Source organism: Pecten maximus, chromosome 10 (genome assembly GCF_902652985.1).
Source record: "Pecten maximus chromosome 10, xPecMax1.1, whole genome shotgun sequence".
NCBI classification, from domain to species: Eukaryota; Metazoa; Mollusca; class Bivalvia; order Pectinida; family Pectinidae; genus Pecten; species Pecten maximus.
In genome coordinates this window covers 40,267,901-40,290,083 of record NC_047024.1, presented here as the reverse complement: position 1 = coordinate 40,290,083, position 22,183 = coordinate 40,267,901, and the positions used below count along the sequence as shown (strand labels likewise).

Sequence of the window (22,183 nt, the reverse complement as noted above, 5' to 3'; positions counted from 1 at the left end):
TAATTACACGCGTACCGGATGTAATGCGGTTAATACCGTCATGCGCACGATGTATAAGTGACATGTGTACTGGATGTTGCAAAGGATGTTAGATTAGAGCAGATCCCCGCTGAAAAGCCCTCTTCCGTCGCAGAGAGGAGTAACTGCCCTCTCAAGTGGACCTCGGAGACTCGGCCTCTAACTGGTTAATTATACAGTGTTTCCGCTATGCATTCAGCCTTAAGGACTGGAGACAAATTACAAAGAAAATGTCTTAAAACTACATGGACTATTTGCTCTGTCGTAAAACACTTAGCCGTGCTGTACACCATTAATTTATCCGAAGTGGAGATATTGCCCTCTTGTACTTTATTGCATTTTTTTGATTTCCTCCATAAAACTTTAAGGGTATGTTTGTCCAAAGATGAGTGGGCCACTCAAGGTTATTTTTTTATCAATGATATGCCATCAACTGGACATTGCAAACTGACGATACCTGTCATACATATCTAGGTCAAATCTAGGTTTTGATAAGTCAAACTCCAATATGAACGTATGGTGGAGACGCAGAAGCACAAGGTATATCAACAAAAATCACACACGCCTGACTTCATATCGCATAATGTAATAAAACATTTCCAAAACGAGATTATGAAGCCGACTGTAAAGTTTCCCCATGGATTTCATTACCTTACATTTCTAAAAATCCTGTGTTTTTACTCTGTCCATCATTGGTCGGCATCAGTCACGGAAATTGTGATAATCGGAACTAATCTGAATATCAACTGTGACATGTTAGCACAGTGGTAGGGGACGCTGCTAACAAGAAATGGAAAAATCAACAAATTAGGAAATAGAAATCATCACGCGTATCATGCTACTAAGTTCTCCCTCCTGGCAAAGGTCGGGGTAAACGACTGATATCGAAGAGTTGTTTATTTGTTCTCGGGTTCTACAAGATGTATCAGAACAGCATGATAAAAAAGGGTTTTTGTTTTTTACATATTAAATATCATCAATATACTTATATGTGAAACTGAAGGATTTGTAAGGCCACTGTTACCTGTTCTTATAAGCTCTTCAATATAAATAAACAGTCTCGCATGAAAAAAAAAAGAAAAAAAAAGGAAAAAAAAGAAAAAGAAAAGAAAAAAAAACACGTCGGCCGAAAGGGGAGCTCCCAGGGGCATGCCATCGGTCTGTTGGAAGATCTGGTCACCAAACTCGTCAAACTTCTCAGAAATTCAATCATTCTCACTATTTCATCATTGGTGTGTTTTCTATTGGCCCTAGCCGTAACTGGAAACTAATCCCGAATCTCAGGACAGACATACTCTGGATGTAATATGCTTCATTTGTCATACTACATTTTTTTTGTAGTACAAGTTCTGTTAAAAACGAGACGAAGAATCTTCATTTGCGATGAGATTGTATAAATCATACATGTTGATATTTGACTGGACTAGCGTGTGTAAAAACAGGTTGTTATGCATTCTGTACTAATTATGAATATTTAAATTTCCTCTGAAATTGGACTCAAAATCTATTGTATTTTTCATATGCCTCTCAGTTTGGCCAGACATTGAAACCTACCGTAGACATTGAATTGTTCGCCGAAATAACGAAACTGTGGCAAAAACTTAAAACTTACGTTATATAAATATATATCAAAATACCGGACTAAGAGTTTTTTTTCACGTCCTTTCAAATGGCAATTATCAGACGAATTTTTGCTTTGCATATTATTTTTGCATGTTTTGGGATTAAATCATAAATTGTAGAGTTTTGACCAGTAGTTCCGGCCATAATGGTCGAATCTTGCTTTTTTCGCTTAAACACGGATAGAGGATTTCAGTCTGTCTAGAGACAAATTCAACATGAGCTGTTTCGCAGTTCATTAAATTATCACAAGAGCAACTAATTCCAATGCCCCAAGTATCAATCCTTAATCAATATACAACACAATACTATCATTTGATGAAAGAAAATGACTGTCAATGCTACAACAAACAGTCATTTTAGATCTATGAATCAATTTAACCGTATAAAAAATCAACTGTTATTATTTCTAATATAACAATATACTAAATTTGTTAAGTGTATCAATATCTTCCAGTCACGTGACTAACAAATGCGACAGCTATAAAGAGGACAAATCAGTTACGTCCGGTTTGACGTAAAGTAGAGTAGACACGTGTAGGCCTCGCGCAAAGGGATGTTGATTTCTCGACCTAGATCTGATCCAATTGATTTTCAGATTAGCGGAGTTTTCTTTACATAACGACTGTTCTAGTTACAGATGCTGGGAGGATTGCTATCGTGCTATCTTTCCAACGTCTTCATCTTCTATCTCGATATGTACGAGAATAACTTCAGTATCGCCTATTGATCCATATTTACGAAAACATAAGAATAAAAATATTCATTTCCTCACAATAAATAATTTCAAAACTAAACTGTCTGAGATTTTCTGTATCTTGCTTAGTTCGTTTACACCCACGTGATATTAACACAAATACCTGGCTTATTTGTTGTTTTGAGAAAAAGTTCAATGATATTTTTCTTCCCTTTTTATCCCAATTGATGTTTTATAAACTTAGTTTTTGGTCATTTAACATTAATCGACTGACTTTTTTTCAAAACATTTTACTGTTCATTATATTATTCATTATTAATAATTCATTATATCTTACATCAAAAGTTTAAATTTTAAGTGTATGATCAAGAACCATTTTATCTGGAATCCACTGAAAGATTGTCAATGAATACCTTGAGCCGGTAAACCTGTACTATCTTGATTAATGACCGATCAGAAAGTCAGTTTGACATACCATAGAGCTTACTTGGTGAAACCTGAGAATTACTAACTCGTCTCAAATATTGTTTTATAAAATCAATGATATATGATGTTGTAAATTTCAAAAGTCGCTTCTTTAAACAAAGATATTGAATATTCAAAGCGGAAAATAATTTTTTAGAGGGCTATATTAAGGTAATGTAATTTTTAATTGTCAAGATATAATTTGACGTCTTTAAACCAATAACGATAGGCTACATGGAATTTTTTATCTAGATACGGAAGATTATTTAAAGTAACATTGATGTCATGTTCGCATTTCGTGATACCTGTTTTGTAAACTACCTGTTTAGAACGATTCCACCATGGCTCCTAGTATTGTTGTATTAACTTATTCACGTGTGACCAGAGTGATTCCAATGTAGCCAACAGTCAACCACAAGATGTTTGAATTAATAAGATCCAGTATCAAAATATTGATAGAGAACAGTTTCGCACCGAGCACGCAAATACAGGAGTGTATGTAATCTATTCAACAGATCAATTACCCCCCCCCCCCCCCCAAAAAAAAACAACAACAACAAAAAACAAAAAACAAATAGATAAATAAGCGAAAATTAATAGATAGATAAATAAATGAATAAATATATATTAAAACAAAATCTGACGAAACGGAATAAGAAAAAGAACACAAACGGAATTAAAACGGAACAAAAGCGTTGTAAAACAATGCATGCTTAAAACGAAACTGAGATAATCGAAAATTAAAAGTTGTTAATTAATTTGAAGAAATTTAATGGAAATATAAGCCAATGAATCATTTCTATATCATTAACGAAGTACACGTTATGAAATATGCAATATTTTGGTGATACCGGCACGGTTTGTTAAAGTATATAGTGTATCAAGTATGGAATTACTGTAGTTTTTTTCAGAAATGTTTTATTTCAAACTGCAATACAAAATATTGTGTTCTATGCAGCAATATCACATTACAATTGAACCGATAAGAAATCACGTGTTGATATAAAGCCCTTATGTATAAGATACAGCCGGCATTAATAGTGCTTTAATGGAAGGTACGGGATACATTGAGTTCTAGAAGTGAATACATAAAACAATAATGAGATATTTATTAAACTGATGTGCGGATGTTGTGGATGATTGGAGAATTTGACCCTTCCCTTTGCACCAAGGAAGCAAATTCACGTGCGGAAAATATACAATGTACAAATACACATTAATGTGCACTTAACGCAGGCTTGGTACATGTATATAAGGAATGCCGTGTTATTTAGGAATGCAGGTGCTATTTATGTTGAGAATAATTGGAGAGTCACAAAGTGCAAACCCACATCCAGGTCAAACATACGTAAATATTGTACATACTGTAAAATTGTCCAGATTAGAAATAAAACCAGCTATAACAACTGCAAGCATGCATATCAGTATACTGGAAACGGGTCCAATATTCTTGCAGCCCACGCTTCATGAATGGCCGGTAATCATGAAAACGCTTCCGGATCATCTGGTTCTGTTGGTTTGATTGCTATTGTTCGTTTTGTTCTTCCGTTGATGATAATAGTTTTTCATCTTCTTTGTTTTTATAATTTTCTGCCTGTCAGTTGTATTCAACGCACAAAACATGCCGTCACCGACAAGGGCATTGCGTTCATAGCTTATATGAATGTCATCTGGATTTAACAGGATTATATATTTTCAATAATTGAACAGAGTGATAGCGATCGTTCTGTCGCTTTTTTAATATACAATTGACAAGAAACGAAAATGCTTAGGTTATATCTATCCATATACAGTTTTACCTTTCATCTGAACACTGGAGATTGATCTCTTATAAAATGGAAATCTTTGGATATTCTAATGAATACTTTGATCATCTACTATATAACACAAATCTGTATCGCGAGTTGTCGACAACCGTCTTTGTCTTTTATACTTATGTCTTTTGGACAGCCTGGCTCGATTGCTGTTGTTGTAAGTCTTTGATCCTACTACCATTAACGGGGGCGTAGCTTTGCCATATACCTGACAGGTGACAGTACTTTATATCGATATCTCGTGTTTGGTTGATCTCGGTGATAACATTAGTTACCTAAAAGGAGACCAATCGTAAAAATGCCTCGTTTTATAAGCCGCTGTCGTCATCATGGTGCCCCTTTAACTGTTACATGTGTGGGAGTTACACAAGAATAGTTGTGTAACAGGAGGACGCATCGCTTTGATCAGTGGTATTTCTCTATAGTCGATAAATGTTGCGTTCTTAGATCATATGCTTTTTTTTTATAAACTGCAGTTTTTAACGAGATATTTTTTTTGATAGTAGAAAGTTAGATTCAATCATTTAAAATTACTCATGTGACAGTTTTATCGAATTATTTAAAAAATGAGAGAAAGGAATGAAGGCAGAAAGAAAGAAAGAAGGAAAGAAAAGAAAGATAAAGAAAGAAAGAAAAGAAAGATAAAGAAAGAAAGAAAAGAAAGAGAAAGAAAGAATGAAAGGAAAAAAGAAAAAGAAAGAAAGGGAAGAAAGAATGAAAGAAAGAAATGATGGAAGAAAGAAAGAAAGAGAAAGAAAGAAAGAATGCAGCACGACGCGAACCGCCACGCGAAAGCAGACCACCACAGCCGATGAAGCACGAACATTGCACCCCGCAAGCCGAAAGCCCCAGCCAACGAAAACCGCCTGATCCCCCCAGCACCCGACAGGGGCCTCCCGAATGCCCGCGCCCTGCCGGCCGCCGCCTCCCGCTCTCGAAAGCCCGAGCCCGAACGCACGAAAGAAACCACGCCGAAGAAAGAGAAAGAAAGAAAGAAAGAAATGAAGGAAGAAAGAAAGAAAGAAAAAGGACAAATGAAGTTGTGCCCTTTCTAGAGGCTTTCTTATAAAGCTTGTAACACACATGCTGGGAAATCTTGTTGATCACTGAACGCTAATGTCTGATCAAGATCTCATGTCGCAGAGAAATCGATTCAAATGTCATCATCCGGGTCAGGTTGGAATTACGTAACAAGGCAACACTGGACGGAAACAGATCGAGCCTCGATTTCGTTGTTCAGCTTGATTGATTTATAAACAAAACTTGTAAATGTTTGTAAAATATTAAATGACGAAGCATTATCGAACATGAAACACATTCTAGTTGGATTAAAAGCTGTTCAAAGAGATTTTATCATACTCTAAATGCGTTTTTGAAATTGAAATGTTGTAACATCGGCTTGTGCTCATTAGGGTTATAACAAGGAAAGTATCAACACATCTGATAAATGAAAGAAAAAAAGAAAATTTTAAAAGATTCATCTGTATCTGAGGAGAAGGGCGATGTTAAAGCCCCGAAGAGTTGTTGTCTAAGCGAAAGCCCTTAATAGGTCGAATATTGTTAAGATATGGATTGTGAGTTGCGATTGCCACATTCTACAAAATAAACAGATATCAAAAATCTGTTTACTAGATTTGATTTTTAATTTTGTCACATACTACTTTTTGTATTTAAAATGCTTTTCCCAACTCTATTATTGACCATGTATAAAAAAAACTAGCTATTGCAAGCAGGGATATTCAAACTATTTTAGTTTTATTCCGCTTTAAAGGGAGGTAACTTTTACACTTACGACCGCATGTACTTCTTTTAGTCCCTTTTACAAGTCGCTCGAAGCAGGACAACCAAAGAAAATCCCGAATCTGCAGGTTCCTACCACATTAGTATCCTCCGACTTTAACGTATTCATGACCTAAAATGATGACAATGATGGGAGTTCTTACCAGATTAGTCGCCTCCGACTTTCACGTATTGAGTAACTGCAGGTGATTTATGTCACCTTTCCCTGACCTAAAAGTGATGACAGTTTTACCACATTAGTCGCCTCCGATTTTACGCAATGAGGAACTGTAGGTGTTTTCTAACCTCATTTCATGACATACAGTAATTAAGATGATGGCAGTTCTTATCACATTATCTGACTCCGGATTTTACGTAATGATGAACTGTAGGTGTTTTCTAACCACATTCCATGACCTACAGTAATTACAATGATGGCAGTTCTTATCACGTTAGTCGCCTCCGGATTTTACGCAATGAGGAACTGTAGGTGTTTTCTAACCTCATTCCATGACCTACAGTATAGTGATGGCAATTCCTACCACATAAGTCGCCTCCGACTTTTAAGCAATGGAAAACAACAGGTGTTTTCTTACCTAATTTCCTGACCTATAGTAACGACAGTGGGACTGCACTTTATATATTCTTCAAATTGATTCAACACCTTAAAAAGCGATGTCATAAAAAATGATCTCCAAACAAACATTTTTTATAATGTTAAAAGTCGCTTTTGCATTGCCTTATAACATTTCAAAGAGGCTACAATCCTATTGAAAGATTCGAATTCTTTAAATATTTGTACTGAACTTGCTACATCGCCAGGTAAGACAGTGAGAAGCGACAGCTGAGGAAGCCAAGCCTACTAATATCCTATAACTGGTTAACCATCGTATTCCCGCAATGATCTCAGATTTGCATGGTGACTACTATTAAGCAACTAATAAATATCTTCCCACAGAGAATTCATTACTGTTAAGTTTTGAATTAATTTCATAAGACGCTGTAAACACACGACGAAGGCTATAGTCTCGCGTTAAAATATTAATCACACTGCTATATTCTCGGAATGCTTACAAGTCTGTTCTGCTTTTTAATTTTTTGTGAAGACCACGCACGTAACAAGGAAATCGTGATGATATTTTTATTTAATTATAAAAATGTTTAGAGACCACTTGAATAATGAAAACAGACTTTTATACATTCTGTATGACGTATTTGTAATCCTTAAATAACGCACCATTTATCATAACAAATAGGAATTTTTAATTATTTAGAAAGTATCAAAATTTCTTTCGAAAGAATTTTTTGAAATATTAGCTGAAGGGAGATATAACTGTTTTGCATGAAGTATTTGTTTACTAGCTTTTGTTTTTGTTTTTTTTTGTTTTTTGTTTTTTTGTGTGTGTGTGTGTGTTTTATGCTTCAGAACATATGGGGTAACCTTTATCTTCGCTGATAAGCTATACGATTTATATTATTGTTCCCTATTTGTCTTAATCAGCTACGTAATCAAATGTTAAGATCCGAGGTGTGTGTTTTGACGCTTTTTACCCGTAATGGTTTGTGTTTCGCGTTAAGTGCTCTCTCTCGGTTGCATGGGTCCTACGGCAAAACACTTTCCATCCCTCGCACGTTGTTCTGTGATGTAGACAACATCTACTACAAGGAGACTCTGCCTCAAAATGATTCAAAATGACTTAAAATGTTTGTTCACGGGGCGATAATCCCAACAAACAAAACAAATCCTATTCGTTTAAATTTTTAAGACATTTATTTTTGCTTGAGTTTAACCTAAAAAATAGCGAGAAAATCATGGAAAATAATCTTTCTGCAATGCATCAATTTGATGACGTTTAGCAAAATAAGTGCATACTAAGGAGACGCATACTCAATCTATCCCCACTTATTTCTTCAACGATACATTGTCATCGATCAATTAATATTCTTCATTTAAGGGACAGCTTCGTGTTCAAAACCTCGTTATATGTATTACCGATAACGCTGGTTGGTAGATCTCATTATATACACCGCATGACGTTGCTTTGCTTTTTGGAGCTTGTCTTCCTCTAACAGCTTCTTAATGTGTCATATCTATTGTGTTTTGTAGACGGCCGCATTGTGACCTACATTGATGTGGCGAACATTTATAGGGTGGATGACACTGCAACCGATAAATGCTTCCAGGGATTGGAAACTTGAACAGCCAAAGGGCTAACCCTGGACAAAGACGTTATGGCAAACGGAAGGACAGTGCGATAAGGGTATGTACCATACAATCATCTTATTGCAATACTGTGAAAAACAGACACAGAATTGTAATTAAAAACTAATAAAACGGGGACAAAAAGTGTTTAATTGAAGGACTTTCTGAAAAAGATGTGTTTTATCCAAATATTGCTGTGAAGAACAACATAATATCGATATGAAACCATAATATTAATATAATTAAAACGATGGAAAGAGATGGATAAATTGTAGAGTTACATAGAGACTCTTGAAAAATTAATAAGACCAGGTGTTCCAGTAGAGTAAGCGTTTTCTGCTTTATCTGGAATTCTTAATCAAGAATGAGTAACTGTTTAATACACTCAAGGGAATAGCTCTTGGTAGTTTTCGCATTTTATGAAATACATTATGAAAATAAATATTGCAACCGATATTATTCTCGGACATTTGTAGCGAACTTTCTTATAGATAGACTAGACGTAATTTTGATATTACAGACATTAGTTGCGGAGACTTTAGTGTTGGCCAAAACCCATGGCTACGTGGAGAAGATCGAGAACGAACTCGAAGAGGAACTCCAGCAAGATATTGACCCTCCTAAGGAAAATCTCGGAAGGTAGGTAGTAGGTCACAAACAGGCTTTATCTAGTTAGCACATGATTGAAGGGGCCGCGGTGGCCGAGTGGTTAAGGTGTCCCGACACTTTATCACTAGCCCTCCACCTCTGTGTTACGAGTTCGAAACCTACGTGGGGCAGTTGCCAGGTACTGACTGTAGGCCGGTGGTTTTGTTCTGGGTACTCCGGCTTTCCTCCACCTCCAAAACCTGGCACGTCCTTAAATGACCCTGGCTGTTAATAGGACGTTAAAAAAAACACCAAACAAACACAGGACTGACGTACTATCCTGACATTCTCATAGGCTTTTATTACATATCATTCTTTTCTGCAGTTCAATGAAATTCCTTACACTTAAATAGTTTGGTACAAATATGAAAATATTACACTACAATTATCATTTTTAGATTTTATTGCAGTTCTTGCTAATTATCTGTGCGCGTGGAACATTATTTACCCTCACGATGAAAGGCGATTATGACTAGTAATTGTTGTAAAGAGTCTGACATGTGTATCGTTTCAAGATTAATAAATATACCAGATTTTGTAAGATAAAATGCATAAAATGCCTTTTGAAAAATGATCCGTTAAATTTATCACATTGATGTTATGGTAGTACAAACGATTGTTTGATATTCAACAATTGCAAAAATGGTTGTACAAACGATTGTTTGATATTCAACAATTACAAAACCATTTCCATGTTTTCCTTTGAAGACAACAGGTGCTTCCTCCAATATAATCAGAAATGAACGTAAGCATGGACGATATTGGGTGGTAAATTGTTAGCCCAGATGCGACTTAAGAGGAACATTTAATAGGGCGTAGATAGCAGAAAACATTTCTGCTTATATATTATGACATATGTTTAGTTCATTGAAGAACAAGAGAATTACGCTGAAACGATAGTAATTAGTAAGAAAGGAAAGATCTGATTTTGAAAGAGTCAAGCCGCAGAAGGTTGAGTGAATAATAAAACGATAGGGATTGACGGAAGACAAAAGGCGGGGTTAAGAACGGGGGGGGGGGGGGGGGGGGGGGTGAACAGGGATTCTGAATTGAGAATTAGAGGTCTTCACTAAAAAGGGTTTGCATTGATCCAATAATACACAGTCGTCCCACTCCCAAAATGAAGAGCATTATGCAAGGTGAGCAACTACCATTTTGATTGACTAAGCTATGTCTCGGTCAAGAGGACAGGGCAAAAATCCCTTTTCACTATAGCGGACACTTACTTAAAGGCCAAGATTAAGGCAGTTTTTAAGAGAGGGAGAGGAAAGAGCTTTAGAAAGAAGAGAAAAGATAAGATTCCAAATTAAGTCGTCTCACATTGGGTGAATAATAAACGATATGGATTGACGGAAGAGTGGGATGAGGAAGTCGACGTGGAGATAAAATCTGGACTGAGAAAGGAAAAGACGAAAGGTGGGATTAAGGACGGGGGGGGGGGGGGGGGGGGGGGGGGGGGGGGGGGGGACGAGGTGTTCGTTTGTGGACAGGGGGGATTTTAAATTGAGAATTAGAGGTCTTGACTAAAAAGAGTTTGCATTGATCTAATGAGACAAAGTCGTCCCACTCCCAAAACATGCTGAGCATTAATCAAGATGAGCAACTACCATTTGGCAGACTATGCTAAGTCTCGACAAGAGGACAGACCCCAAATCCTTCCTCATTGCGAATACTTAATTAAAGTCCAAACAAACTTTAGGCAGTTTTTAAGAGAGGGAGATGAAAGTTCTTTAGAAAGAAGAGTAAAGATAAGATTCCAAATTAAGTCGTCTCACATTATCATGCATGCAATGGGGACAGCAGGTAAAATTCTTAGGTCCTACCTGCAAGGACGGCTAATTAGGACATTGATATTGAAGTGATCATGAATTTATTGAAAAGGGAATGTACATGTAAGAAGAAGAGGATGGAGTAATAAGAAGGAAGGAAGAAAATACTACATGTAAAAGGGCTGAAAAGGGCCTGAGTGGGAAAGATGCTTGCAATTGGATAAAAATGGTCAAATAAGCGATACAGATGAGAAAGTATTGTCTTTTTATCGGTTATGAATGGACAGGGAATAAACGAACGAGTGAGTGATAGCGAATGAAAAGTATAGAGACAAAAGGCTATATCTTAGTACTCTGTGACCTCGTTATAGCACGTTTAAAGTCAACTGTTTCGTAGAGTACGGATGCACTTATGATTAATTTTTCATATCTTTGTGTTTAAGATGCACTGTTCTTTTTTGAAATTAACCACATGTTGTATAGAATGCATCTCAACAAATGTATGTCGGAATGTGTTTATAAAAAACAGGTTTATATAGCGTGAATAAACAAAGAAATTCTGTGATCAGATTATACGTATGAAACTTAAATAAATAAACATGGATTTTTATACGCCAAACAGAAAGGGAATACAAAAGATCATTTTCTATGGGTAAGTGTTCAGAAATATTTCTGTTAAAATATTTTGAATTTAAATCAAATTTTCAAACCAATTTATATAAGTAGATGTAGATTTCAATTATTTTATTAAGTAAAGTTTTGTTATGTGTTTATTCTAAGAAAATTTATAAGCGCATGCGACATTTTTAATGTTGACACATTGTGATTCGTTATATATTTGCACATGAGTTATTTGTCCATTAGTCCACCTCATTCGTCTGTCTTTCGTAACGTTCGACGTGTTATTTAAGATCGAAGTTAATTCCTTCCCTAATACCCGACACACCATGGGATATCACGTTCTTTATAATCCTCGGTGAAAATACAATCTCCTGATAAATGCGTAAATGCAAGATTTTACCGGGCTTATATTTCACGGATGTTCTAGATTGACCTTGTTTGAGGGTTTTAAAGTTTCTGCAACCATGCCTTGTCATTACTCTGCAGTGAACACTTGTAAAATATGTCTTTGTAAATATGAACATTCGTTGGGTATTTATTTTCGCGCTAGATTGGATGCCCGTAAATACAGCTAAATTAACACTTGAGCTTATATAACTAATTGAACAGTTTCATTATTGATACAGTACATAAGCATGATTTCAATATATATTTTTGAATGTCTAATAATCTATATGGCCAAAATCTTCTTTTGACTAAACCCATATTTTTTATGTATATAGTCACTATACCTACATTAATTTTTAGAAATAGAAAAATTAGGTTTTGCACATGTCGGTGCTATTTTGCCTCCTATGACGTCATCATTGCTTCATCGCAATACTTGTGTACATGTCCACCATTTTGATCAATCTTATTATAGTGCTTCCGTTTCAAATACCATCAATTTGAAAAAATTGACGAGTTGAAATTAACATCATGTTTTACGACACACAAGACCTTAATAATGATAAGGTACGCGTGTCGTGTTCCTTTGTTTGAGGAAACATGATTAAATACACAAGTAATATGAAATCATGCCAAAACGTCTATAAATCACAAAGTCACTGGTAGTCATGTTAGGAGACGGGTGATGTATGTGTCCCCGTTTTGACTAATTCTGATTTGGTTTGCACGTTCTTAAACACTTCCCTTTTACTTATCGTTAACGCTAGATGAAAGTTTATGGGCATTCTTTACATTAATTTTCCATTGTTCGTACGCAAAATGCGGCTTTCTGATTGGTTGAAATATGTTTTCATACCTCTATGGAAAAAAAAATACGAAAATAGTGCAAAAAATGTGACGTCAGAATACAGCCATTGACGTTGTGTATTAATTTGTGAAAAAAAAAATCCCATATAAAATCTGTTAGAAGCGTTGACGTCAATTTTTTTTTTTAGTTTTACAGGGGTATGTTTGCAAACTTTTAACAGTTTGCAAAGAAATTGTTCATACCTTAATGAATCTAAAAAAATGACAAAAATGCTTAACTCAGTAACCGAAATCATCTTCAATCAAAATAAATTTTACACACACCATTTTCTAGGATACCCATTTAATGATAATTCTCAATTTTTCTTTTTTGGTTTTAAAGCGGATTACTCTGCAAGTATATAATATTATCAGTTAACGTCCGCTATTCAAGTGTTCGTGTAAGCTCCGCCATTTTGTTTCTGTTGAGTGATAAATTCCTCGGAAGCTGTGTCCCGTGTATCCATCGTAACCTCTCCCATCCCTGTCCTTTCCCATTTTAAACGTGCCGCCGAAGTATAACCACCTCAGATACCATTGCATGTTTATTTTTGGTAACATACAGGTTACAGTAAACCTTGGGGACTAAAGTCGACAACAGTGGCTACCACCTGGAAACATACAGGTTACAGTAAACCTCGGGGACTAAAGTCGACAACAGTGTCTACCACCTGGTAACATACAGGTTACAGTAACCTCGGGGACAACAGTCCACCAACAGTGTTTACCACCTGGTAACATACAGGTTACAGTAAACCTCGGGGACTAAAGTCCACCAACAGTGTCTACCACCTGGTAACATACAGGTTACAGTAAACCTTGGGGACTAAAGTCGACAACAGTGTCTACCACCTGGTAACATACAGGTTACAGTAAACCTCGGGGACTAAAGTCCACCAACAGTGTCTACCACCTGGTAACATACAGGTTACAGTAAACCTTGGGGACTAAAGTCGACAGTGACTATCACCTGGTAACATATAGGTTACAGTAAACCTCGGGGACTAAAGTCGACAGTGACTACCACCTGGTAACATACAGGTTACAGTAAACCTCGGGGACTAAAGTCGACAACAGTGTCTACCACCTGGTAACATACAGGTTACAGTAAACCTTGGGGACTAAAGTCGACAGTGTCTACCACCTGGTAACATATAGGTTACAGTAAACCTCGGGGACTAAAGTCGACAGTGTCTACCATCTGGTAACATACAGGTTACAGTAAACCTCGGGGACTAAAGTCGACAACAGTGTCTACCACCTGGTAACATACAGGTTACGGTAAACCTCGGGGACTAAAGTCGACAGTGTCTACCATCTGGTAACATACAGGTTACAGTAAACCTCGGGGACTAAAGTCGACAACAGTGTCTACCACCTGGTAACATACAGGTTACAGTAAACCTCGGGGACTATAGTCGACAACAGTGACTACCACCTGGTAACATACAGGTTACAGTAAACCTCGGGGACTAAAGTCGACAACAGTGTCTACCACCTGGTAACATACAGGTTACAGTAAACCTCGGGGACTAAAGTCGACAGTGTCTACCACCTGGTAACATACAGGTTACAGTAAACCTCGGGGACTAAAGTCGACAGTGTCTACCACCTGGTAACATACAGGTTACAGTAAACATCGGGGACTAAAGTCCACAGTGTCTACCACCTGGTAACATACAGGTTACAGTAAACCTTGGGGACTAAAGTCCAACAGTGTCTACCACCTGGTAACATACAGGTTACAGTAAACCTCGGGGACTAAAGTCCACTGTGTCTACCACCTGGTAACATACAGGTTACAGTAAACCTCGGGGACTAAAGTCGACAGTGTCTACCACCTGGTAACATACAGGTTACAGTAAACCTCGGGGACTAAAGTCGACAGTGTCTACCACCTGGTAACATACAGGTTACAGTAAACCTCGGGGACTAAAGTCGACAACAGTGTCTACCACCTGGTAACATACAGGTTACAGTAAACCTCGGGGACTAAAGTCGACAACAGTGTCTACCACCTGGTAACATACAGGTTACAGTAAACCTCGGGGACTAAAGTCGACAGTGTCTACCACCTGGTAACATACAGGTTACAGTAAACCTCGGGGACTAAAGTCGACAACAGTGTCTACCACCTGGTAACATACAGGTTACAGTAAACCTCGGGGACTAAAGTCCACAGTGTCTACCACCTGGTAACATACAGGTTACAGTAAACCTCGGGGACTAAAGTCGACAACAGTGTCTACCACCTGGTAACATACAGGTTACAGTAAACCTCGGGGACTAAAGTCCACCAGCAGTGTCTACCACCTGGTAACATACAGGTTACAGTAAACCTCGGGGACTAAAGTCGACAACAGTGTCTACCACCTGGTAACATACAGGTTACAGTAAACCTCGGGGACTAAAGTCGACACAGTGTACTACCACCTGGTAACATACAGGTTACAGTAAACCTCGGGGACTAAAGTCGACAACAGTGTCTACCACCTGGTAACATACAGGTTACAGTAAACCTCGGGGACTAAAGTCGACAACAGTGACTACCACCTGGTAACATACAGGTTACAGTAAACCTCGGGGACTAAAGTCGACAGTGACTACCACCTGGTAACATACAGGTTAGTGTAAACCTCGGGGACTAAAGTCCACAACGGTGTCTACCACCTGGTAACATACAGGTTAGTGTAAACCTTGGGGACTAAAGTCGACAGTGTCTACCACCTGGTAACATACAGGTTACAGTAAACCTCGGGGACTAAAGTCCACAGTGTCTACCACCTGGTAACATACAGGTTATAGTAAACCTCGGGGACTAAAGTCGACAGTGACTACCACCTGGTAACATACAGGTTACAGTAAACCTCGGGGACTAAAGTCGACAGTGTCTACCACCTGGTAACATACAGGTTACAGTAAACCTCGGGGACTAAAGTCCACAGTGTCTACCACCTGGTAACATACAGGTTACAGTAAACCTCGGGGACTAAAGTCCACAGTGTCTACCACCTGGTAACATACAGGTTACAGTAAACCTCGGGGACTAAAGTCGACAACAGTGACTACCACCTGGTAACATACAGGTTACAGTAAACCTCGGGGACTAAAGTCGACAACAGTGTCTACCACCTGGTAACATACAGGTTACAGTAAACCTCAGGGACTAAAGTCCACAGTGTCTACCACCTGGTAACATACAGGTTACAGTAAACCTCGGGGACTAAAGTCGACAGTGTCTACCACCTGGTAACATACAGGTTACAGTAAACCTCGGGGACTAAAGTCCACAGTGTCTACCACCTGGTAACATACAGGTTACAGTAAACCTCGGGGACTAAAGTCGACAAGTGTCTACCACCTGGTAACATACAGGTTACAGTAAACCTCGGGGACTAAAGTCGACAGTGACTACCACCTGGTAACATACAGGTTACAGTAAACCTCGGGGACTAAAGTCGACAGTGTCTACCACCTGGTAACATACAGGTTACAGTAAACCTCGGGGACTAAAGTCGACAGTGACTACCACCTGGTAACATACAGGTTACAGTAAACCTCGGGGACTAAAGTCGACAACAGTGTCTACCACCTGGTAACATACAGGTTACAGTAAACCTCGGGGACTAAAGTCGACAGTGTCTACCACCTGGTAACATACAGGTTACTGTAAACCTCGGGGACTAAAGTCGACAACAGTGACTACCACCTGGTAACATACAGGTTACAGTAAACCTCGGGGACTAAAGTCGACAGTGTCTACCACCTGGTAACATACAGGTTACAGTAAACCTCGGGGACTAAAGTCGACAACAGTGTCTACCACCTGGTAACATACAGGTTACAGTAAACCTCGGGGACTAAAGTCGACAACAGTGTCTACCACCTGGTAACATACAGGTTACAGTAAACCTCGGGGACTAAAGTCGACAGTGTCTACCACCTGGTAACATACAGGTTACAGTAAACCTCGGGGACTAAAGTCGACAACAGTGTCTACCACCTGGTAACATACAGGTTATAGTAAACCAGGGGACTAAAGTCGACAGTGTCTACCACCTGGTAACATACAGGTTATTGTAAACCTCGGGGACTAAAGTCGACAACAGTGACTACCACCTGGTAACATACAGGTTATAGTAAACCAGGGGACTAAAGTCGACAGTGTCTACCACCTGGTAACATACAGGTTATTGTAAACCTCGGGGACTAAAGTCGACAACAGTGACTACCACCTGGTAACATACAGGTTACAGTAAACCTCGGGAACTAAAGTCCACAACAGTGTCTACCACCTGGTAACATACAGGTTACAGTAAACCTCGGGGACTAAAGTCGACAGTGTCTACCACCTGGTAACATACAGGTTACAGTAAACCTCGGGGACTAAAGTCGACAACAGTGTCTACCACCTGGTAACATACAGGTTACAGTAAACCTCGGGGACTAAAGTCGACAACAGTGTCTACCACCTGGTAACATACAGGTTACAGTAAACCTCGGGGACTAAAGTCGACAGTGTCTACCACCTGGTAACATACAGGTTACAGTAAACCTCGGGGACTAAAGTCGACAACAGTGTCTACCACCTGGTAACATACAGGTTATAGTAAACCTCGGGGACTAAAGTCGACAGTGTCTACCACCTGGTAACATACAGGTTATAGTAAACCTCGGGGACTAAAGTCGACAACAGTGACTACCACCTGGTAACATACAGGTTACAGTAAACCTCGGGGACTAAAGTCAACACAGTGTCTACCACCTGGTAACATACAGGTTACAGTAAACCTCGGGGACTAAAGTCCACAACAGTGTCTACCACCTGGTAACATACAGGTTACAGTAAACCTCGGGGACTAAAGTCGACAACAGTGTCTACCACCTGGTAACATACAGGTTACAGTAAACCTCGGGGACTAAAGTCGACAACAGTGTCTACCACCTGGTAACATACAGGTTACAGTAAACCTCGGGGACTAAAGTCGACAGTGTCTACCACCTGGTAACATACAGGTTACAGTAAACCTCGGGGACTAAAGTCGACAGTGTCTACCACCTGGTAACATACAGGTTACAGTAAACCTTGGGGACGAAAGTCCACCAACAGTGTCTACCACCTGGTAACATACAGGTTACAGTAAACCTCGGGGACTAAAGTCGACAGTGTCTACCACCTGGTAACATACAGGTTACAGTAAACCTCGGGGACTAAAGTCGACAGTGTCTACCACCTGGTAACATACAGGTTACAGTAAACCTCGGGGACTAAAGTCCACCCACAGTGTCTACCACATGGTAACATACAGGTTACAGTAAACCTCGGGGACTAAAGTCCACAGTGTCTACCACCTGGTAACATACAGGTTACAGTAAACCTCGGGGACTAAAGTCGACAGTGTCTACCACCTGGTAACATACAGGTTACAGTAAACCTCGGGGACTAAAGTCGACAGTGTCTACCACCTGGTAACATACAGGTTACAGTAAACCTCGGGGACTAAAGTCGACAGTGTCTACCACCTGGTAACATACAGGTTACAGTAAACCTCGGGGACTAAAGTCGACACAGTGTACTACCACCTGGTAACATACAGGTTACAGTAAACCTCGGGGACTAAAGTCGACAGTGTCTACCACCTGGTAACATACAGGTTACAGTAAACCTCGGGGACTAAAGTCGACAGTGACTACCACCTGGTAACATACAGGTTACAGTAAACCTCGGGGACTAAAGTCGACAGTGTCTACCACCTGGTAACATACAGGTTACAGTAAACCTCGGGGACTAAAGTCCACAGTGTCTACCACCTGGTAACATACAGGTTACAGTAAACCTCGGGGACTAAAGTCGACAACAGTGTCTACCACCTGGTAACATACAGGTTACAGTAAACCTCGGGGACTAAAGTCTACTGTGTCTACCACCTGGTAACATACAGGTTACAGTAAACCTCGGGGACTAAAGTCGACAGTGACTACCACCTGGTAACATACAGGTTACAGTAAACCTCGGGGACTAAAGTCGACAGTGTCTACCACCTGGTAACATACAGGTTACAGTAAACCTCGGGGACTAAAGTCGACAGTGACTACCACCTGGTAACATACAGGTTACAGTAAACCTCGGGGACTAAAGTCGACAGTGTCTACCACCTGGTAACATACAGGTTACAGTAAACCTCGGGGACTAAAGTCGACAACAGTGACTACCACCTGGTAACATACAGGTTACAGTAAACCTCGGGGACTAAAGTCGACAACAGTGACTACCACCTGGTAACATACAGGTTACAGTAAACCTCGGGGACTAAAGTCGACAGTGTCTACCACCTGGTAACATACAGGTTACAGTAAACCTCGGGGACTAAAGTCGACAGTGTCTACCACCTGGTAACATACAGGTTACAGTAAACCTCGGGGACTAAAGTCCACAGTGTCTACCACCTGGTAACATACAGGTTACAGTAAACCTTGGGGACTAAAGTCGACAGTGACTACCACCTGGTAACATACAGGTTACAGTAAACCTCGGGGACTAAAGTCGACAGTGACTACCACCTGGTAACATACAGGTTACAGTAAACCTCGGGGACTAAAGTCGACAGTGTCTACCACCTGGTAACATACAGGTTACAGTAAACCTCGGGGACTAAAGTCGACAGTGTCTACCACCTGGTAACATACAGGTTACAGTAAACCTCGGGGACTAAAGTCGACAGTGTCTACCACCTGGTAACATACAGGTTACAGTAAACCTCGGGGACTAAAGTCGACAGTGACTACCACCTGGTAACATACAGGTTACAGTAAACCTCGGGGACTAAAGTCCACAGTGTCTACCACCTGGTAACATACAGGTTACAGTAAACCTTGGGGACTAAAGTCGACAGTGTCTACCACCTGGTAACATACAGGTTACAGTAAACCTCGGGACCTAAAGTCGACAACAGTGACTACCACCTGGTAACATACAGGTTACAGTAAACCTCGGGGACTAAAGTCCACAGTGTCTACCACATGGTAACATACAGGTTACAGTAAACCTCGGGGACTAAAGTCGACAACAGTGTCTACCACCTGGTAACATACAGGTTACAGTAAACCTCGGGGACTAAAGTCGACAGTGTCTACCACCTGGTAACATACAGGTTACAGTAAACCTCGGGGACTAAAGTCGACAACAGTGACTACCACCTGGTAACATACAGGTTACAGTAAACCTCGGGGACTAAAGTCTACCAACAGTGTCTAGAACCTGGTAACATACAGGTTACAGTAAACCTTGGGGACTAAAGTCGACAACAGTGTCTACCACCTGGTAACATACAGGTTACAGTAAACCTCGGGGACTAAAGTCGACAACAGTGTCTACCACCTGGTAACATACAGGTTACAGTAAACCTCGGGGACTAAAGTCGACAACAGTGTCTACCACCTGGTAACATACAGGTTACAGTAAACCTTGGGGACTAAAGTCGACAACAGTGTCTACCACCTGGTAACATACAGGTTACAGTAAACCTCGGGGACTAAAGTCGACAACAGTGTCTACCACCTGGTAACATACAGGTTACAGTAAACCTCGGGGACTAAAGTCACTACAGTGTCTACCACCTGGTAACATACAGGTTACAGTAAACCTCGGGGACTAAAGTCCACAGCAGTGTCTACCACCTGGTAACATACAGGTTACAGTAAACCTCGGGGACTAAAGTCGACAACAGTGTCTACCACCTGGTAACATACAGGTTACAGTAGACCTCGGGGACTAAAGTCGACAGTGTCTACCACCTGGTAACATACAGGTTACAGTAAACCTTGGGGACTAAAGTCCACTGTGTCTACCACCTGGTAACATACAGGTTACAGTAAACCTTGGGGACTAAAGTCGACAACAGTGTCTACCACCTGGTAACATACAGGTTACAGTAAACCTCGGGGACTAAAGTCGACAACAGTGTCTACCACCTGGTAACATACAGGTTACAGTAACCTCGGGGACTAAAGTCGACAACAGTGTCTACCACCTGGTAACATACAGGTTACAGTAAACCTCGGGGACTAAAGTCGACAACAGTGTCTACCACCTGGTAACATACAGGTTACAGTAAACCTCGGGGACTAAAGTCGACACAGTGTCTACCACCTGATAACATACAGGTTACAGTAAGACCTCGGGGACTAAAGTCGACAGTGTCTACCACCTGGTAACATACAGGTTACAGTAAACCTTGGGGACTAAAGTCCACAGTGTCTACCACCTGGTAACATACAGGTTACAGTAAACCTCGGGGACTAAAGTCGACAACAGTGACTACCACCTGGTAACATACAGGTTACAGTAAACCTTGGGGACTAAAGTCTACAACAGTGTCTACCACCTGGTAACATACAGGTTACAGTAAACCTCGGGGACTAAAGTCGACAGTGTCTACCACCTGGTAACATACAGGTTACAGTAAACCTCGGGGACTAAAGTCGACAGTGTCTACCACCTGGTAACATACAGGTTACAGTAAACCTCGGGGACTAAAGTCGACAGTGTCTACCACCTGGTAACATACAGGTTACAGTAAACCTCGGGGACTAAAGTCGACAGTGTCTACCACCTGGTAACATACAGGTTACAGTAAACCTCGGGGACTAAAGTCGACAGTGTCTACCACCTGGTAACATACAGGTTACAGTAAACCTCGGGGACTAAAGTCGACAACAGTGTCTACCACCTGGTAACATACAGGTTACAGTAAACCTCGGGGACTAAAGTCGACAACAGTGTCTACCACCTGGTAACATACAGGTTACAGTAAACCTCGGGGACTAAAGTCCACAGTGTCTACCACCTGGTAACATACAGGTTACAGTAAACCTCGGGGACTAAAGTCAAACAGTGTCTACCACCTGGTAACATACAGGTTACAGTAAACCTCGGGGACTAAAGTCGACAACAGTGACTACCACCTGGTAACATACAGGTTACAGTAAACCTCGGGGACTAAAGTCGACAACAGTGTCTACCACCTGGTAACATACAGGTTACAGTAAACCTCGGGGACTAAAGTCGACAACAGTGTCTACCACCTGGTAACATACAGGTTACAGTAAACCTCGGGGACTAAAGTCGACAGTGTCTACCACCTGGTAACATACAGGTTACAGTAAACCTCGGGGACTAAAGTCGCACAGTGTCTACCACCTGGTAACATACAGGTTACAGTAAACCTCGGGGACTAAAGTCGACAGTGTCTACCACCTGGTAACATACAGGTTACAGTAAACCTCGGGGACTAAAGTCGACAACAGTGTCTACCAC

General features: G+C 40.0%; 1 protein-coding gene across 1 annotated transcript in view; it reads left to right on the top strand.

The window, feature by feature from the left end:
* Positions 1 to 8,567: 8,567 nt before the first annotated feature.
* LOC117336706 overlaps positions 8,568 to 22,183 on the top strand; it is a 43,167-nt gene continuing 29,551 nt past the window's right edge. Inside the window, exons 1-2 of the mRNA XM_033897317.1 lie at positions 8,568 to 8,654; positions 9,117 to 9,235. Coding sequence (XP_033753208.1) covers positions 8,568 to 8,654; positions 9,117 to 9,235 — 206 coding nt within the window. The remainder of the gene's footprint in view (positions 8,655 to 9,116; positions 9,236 to 22,183) is intronic.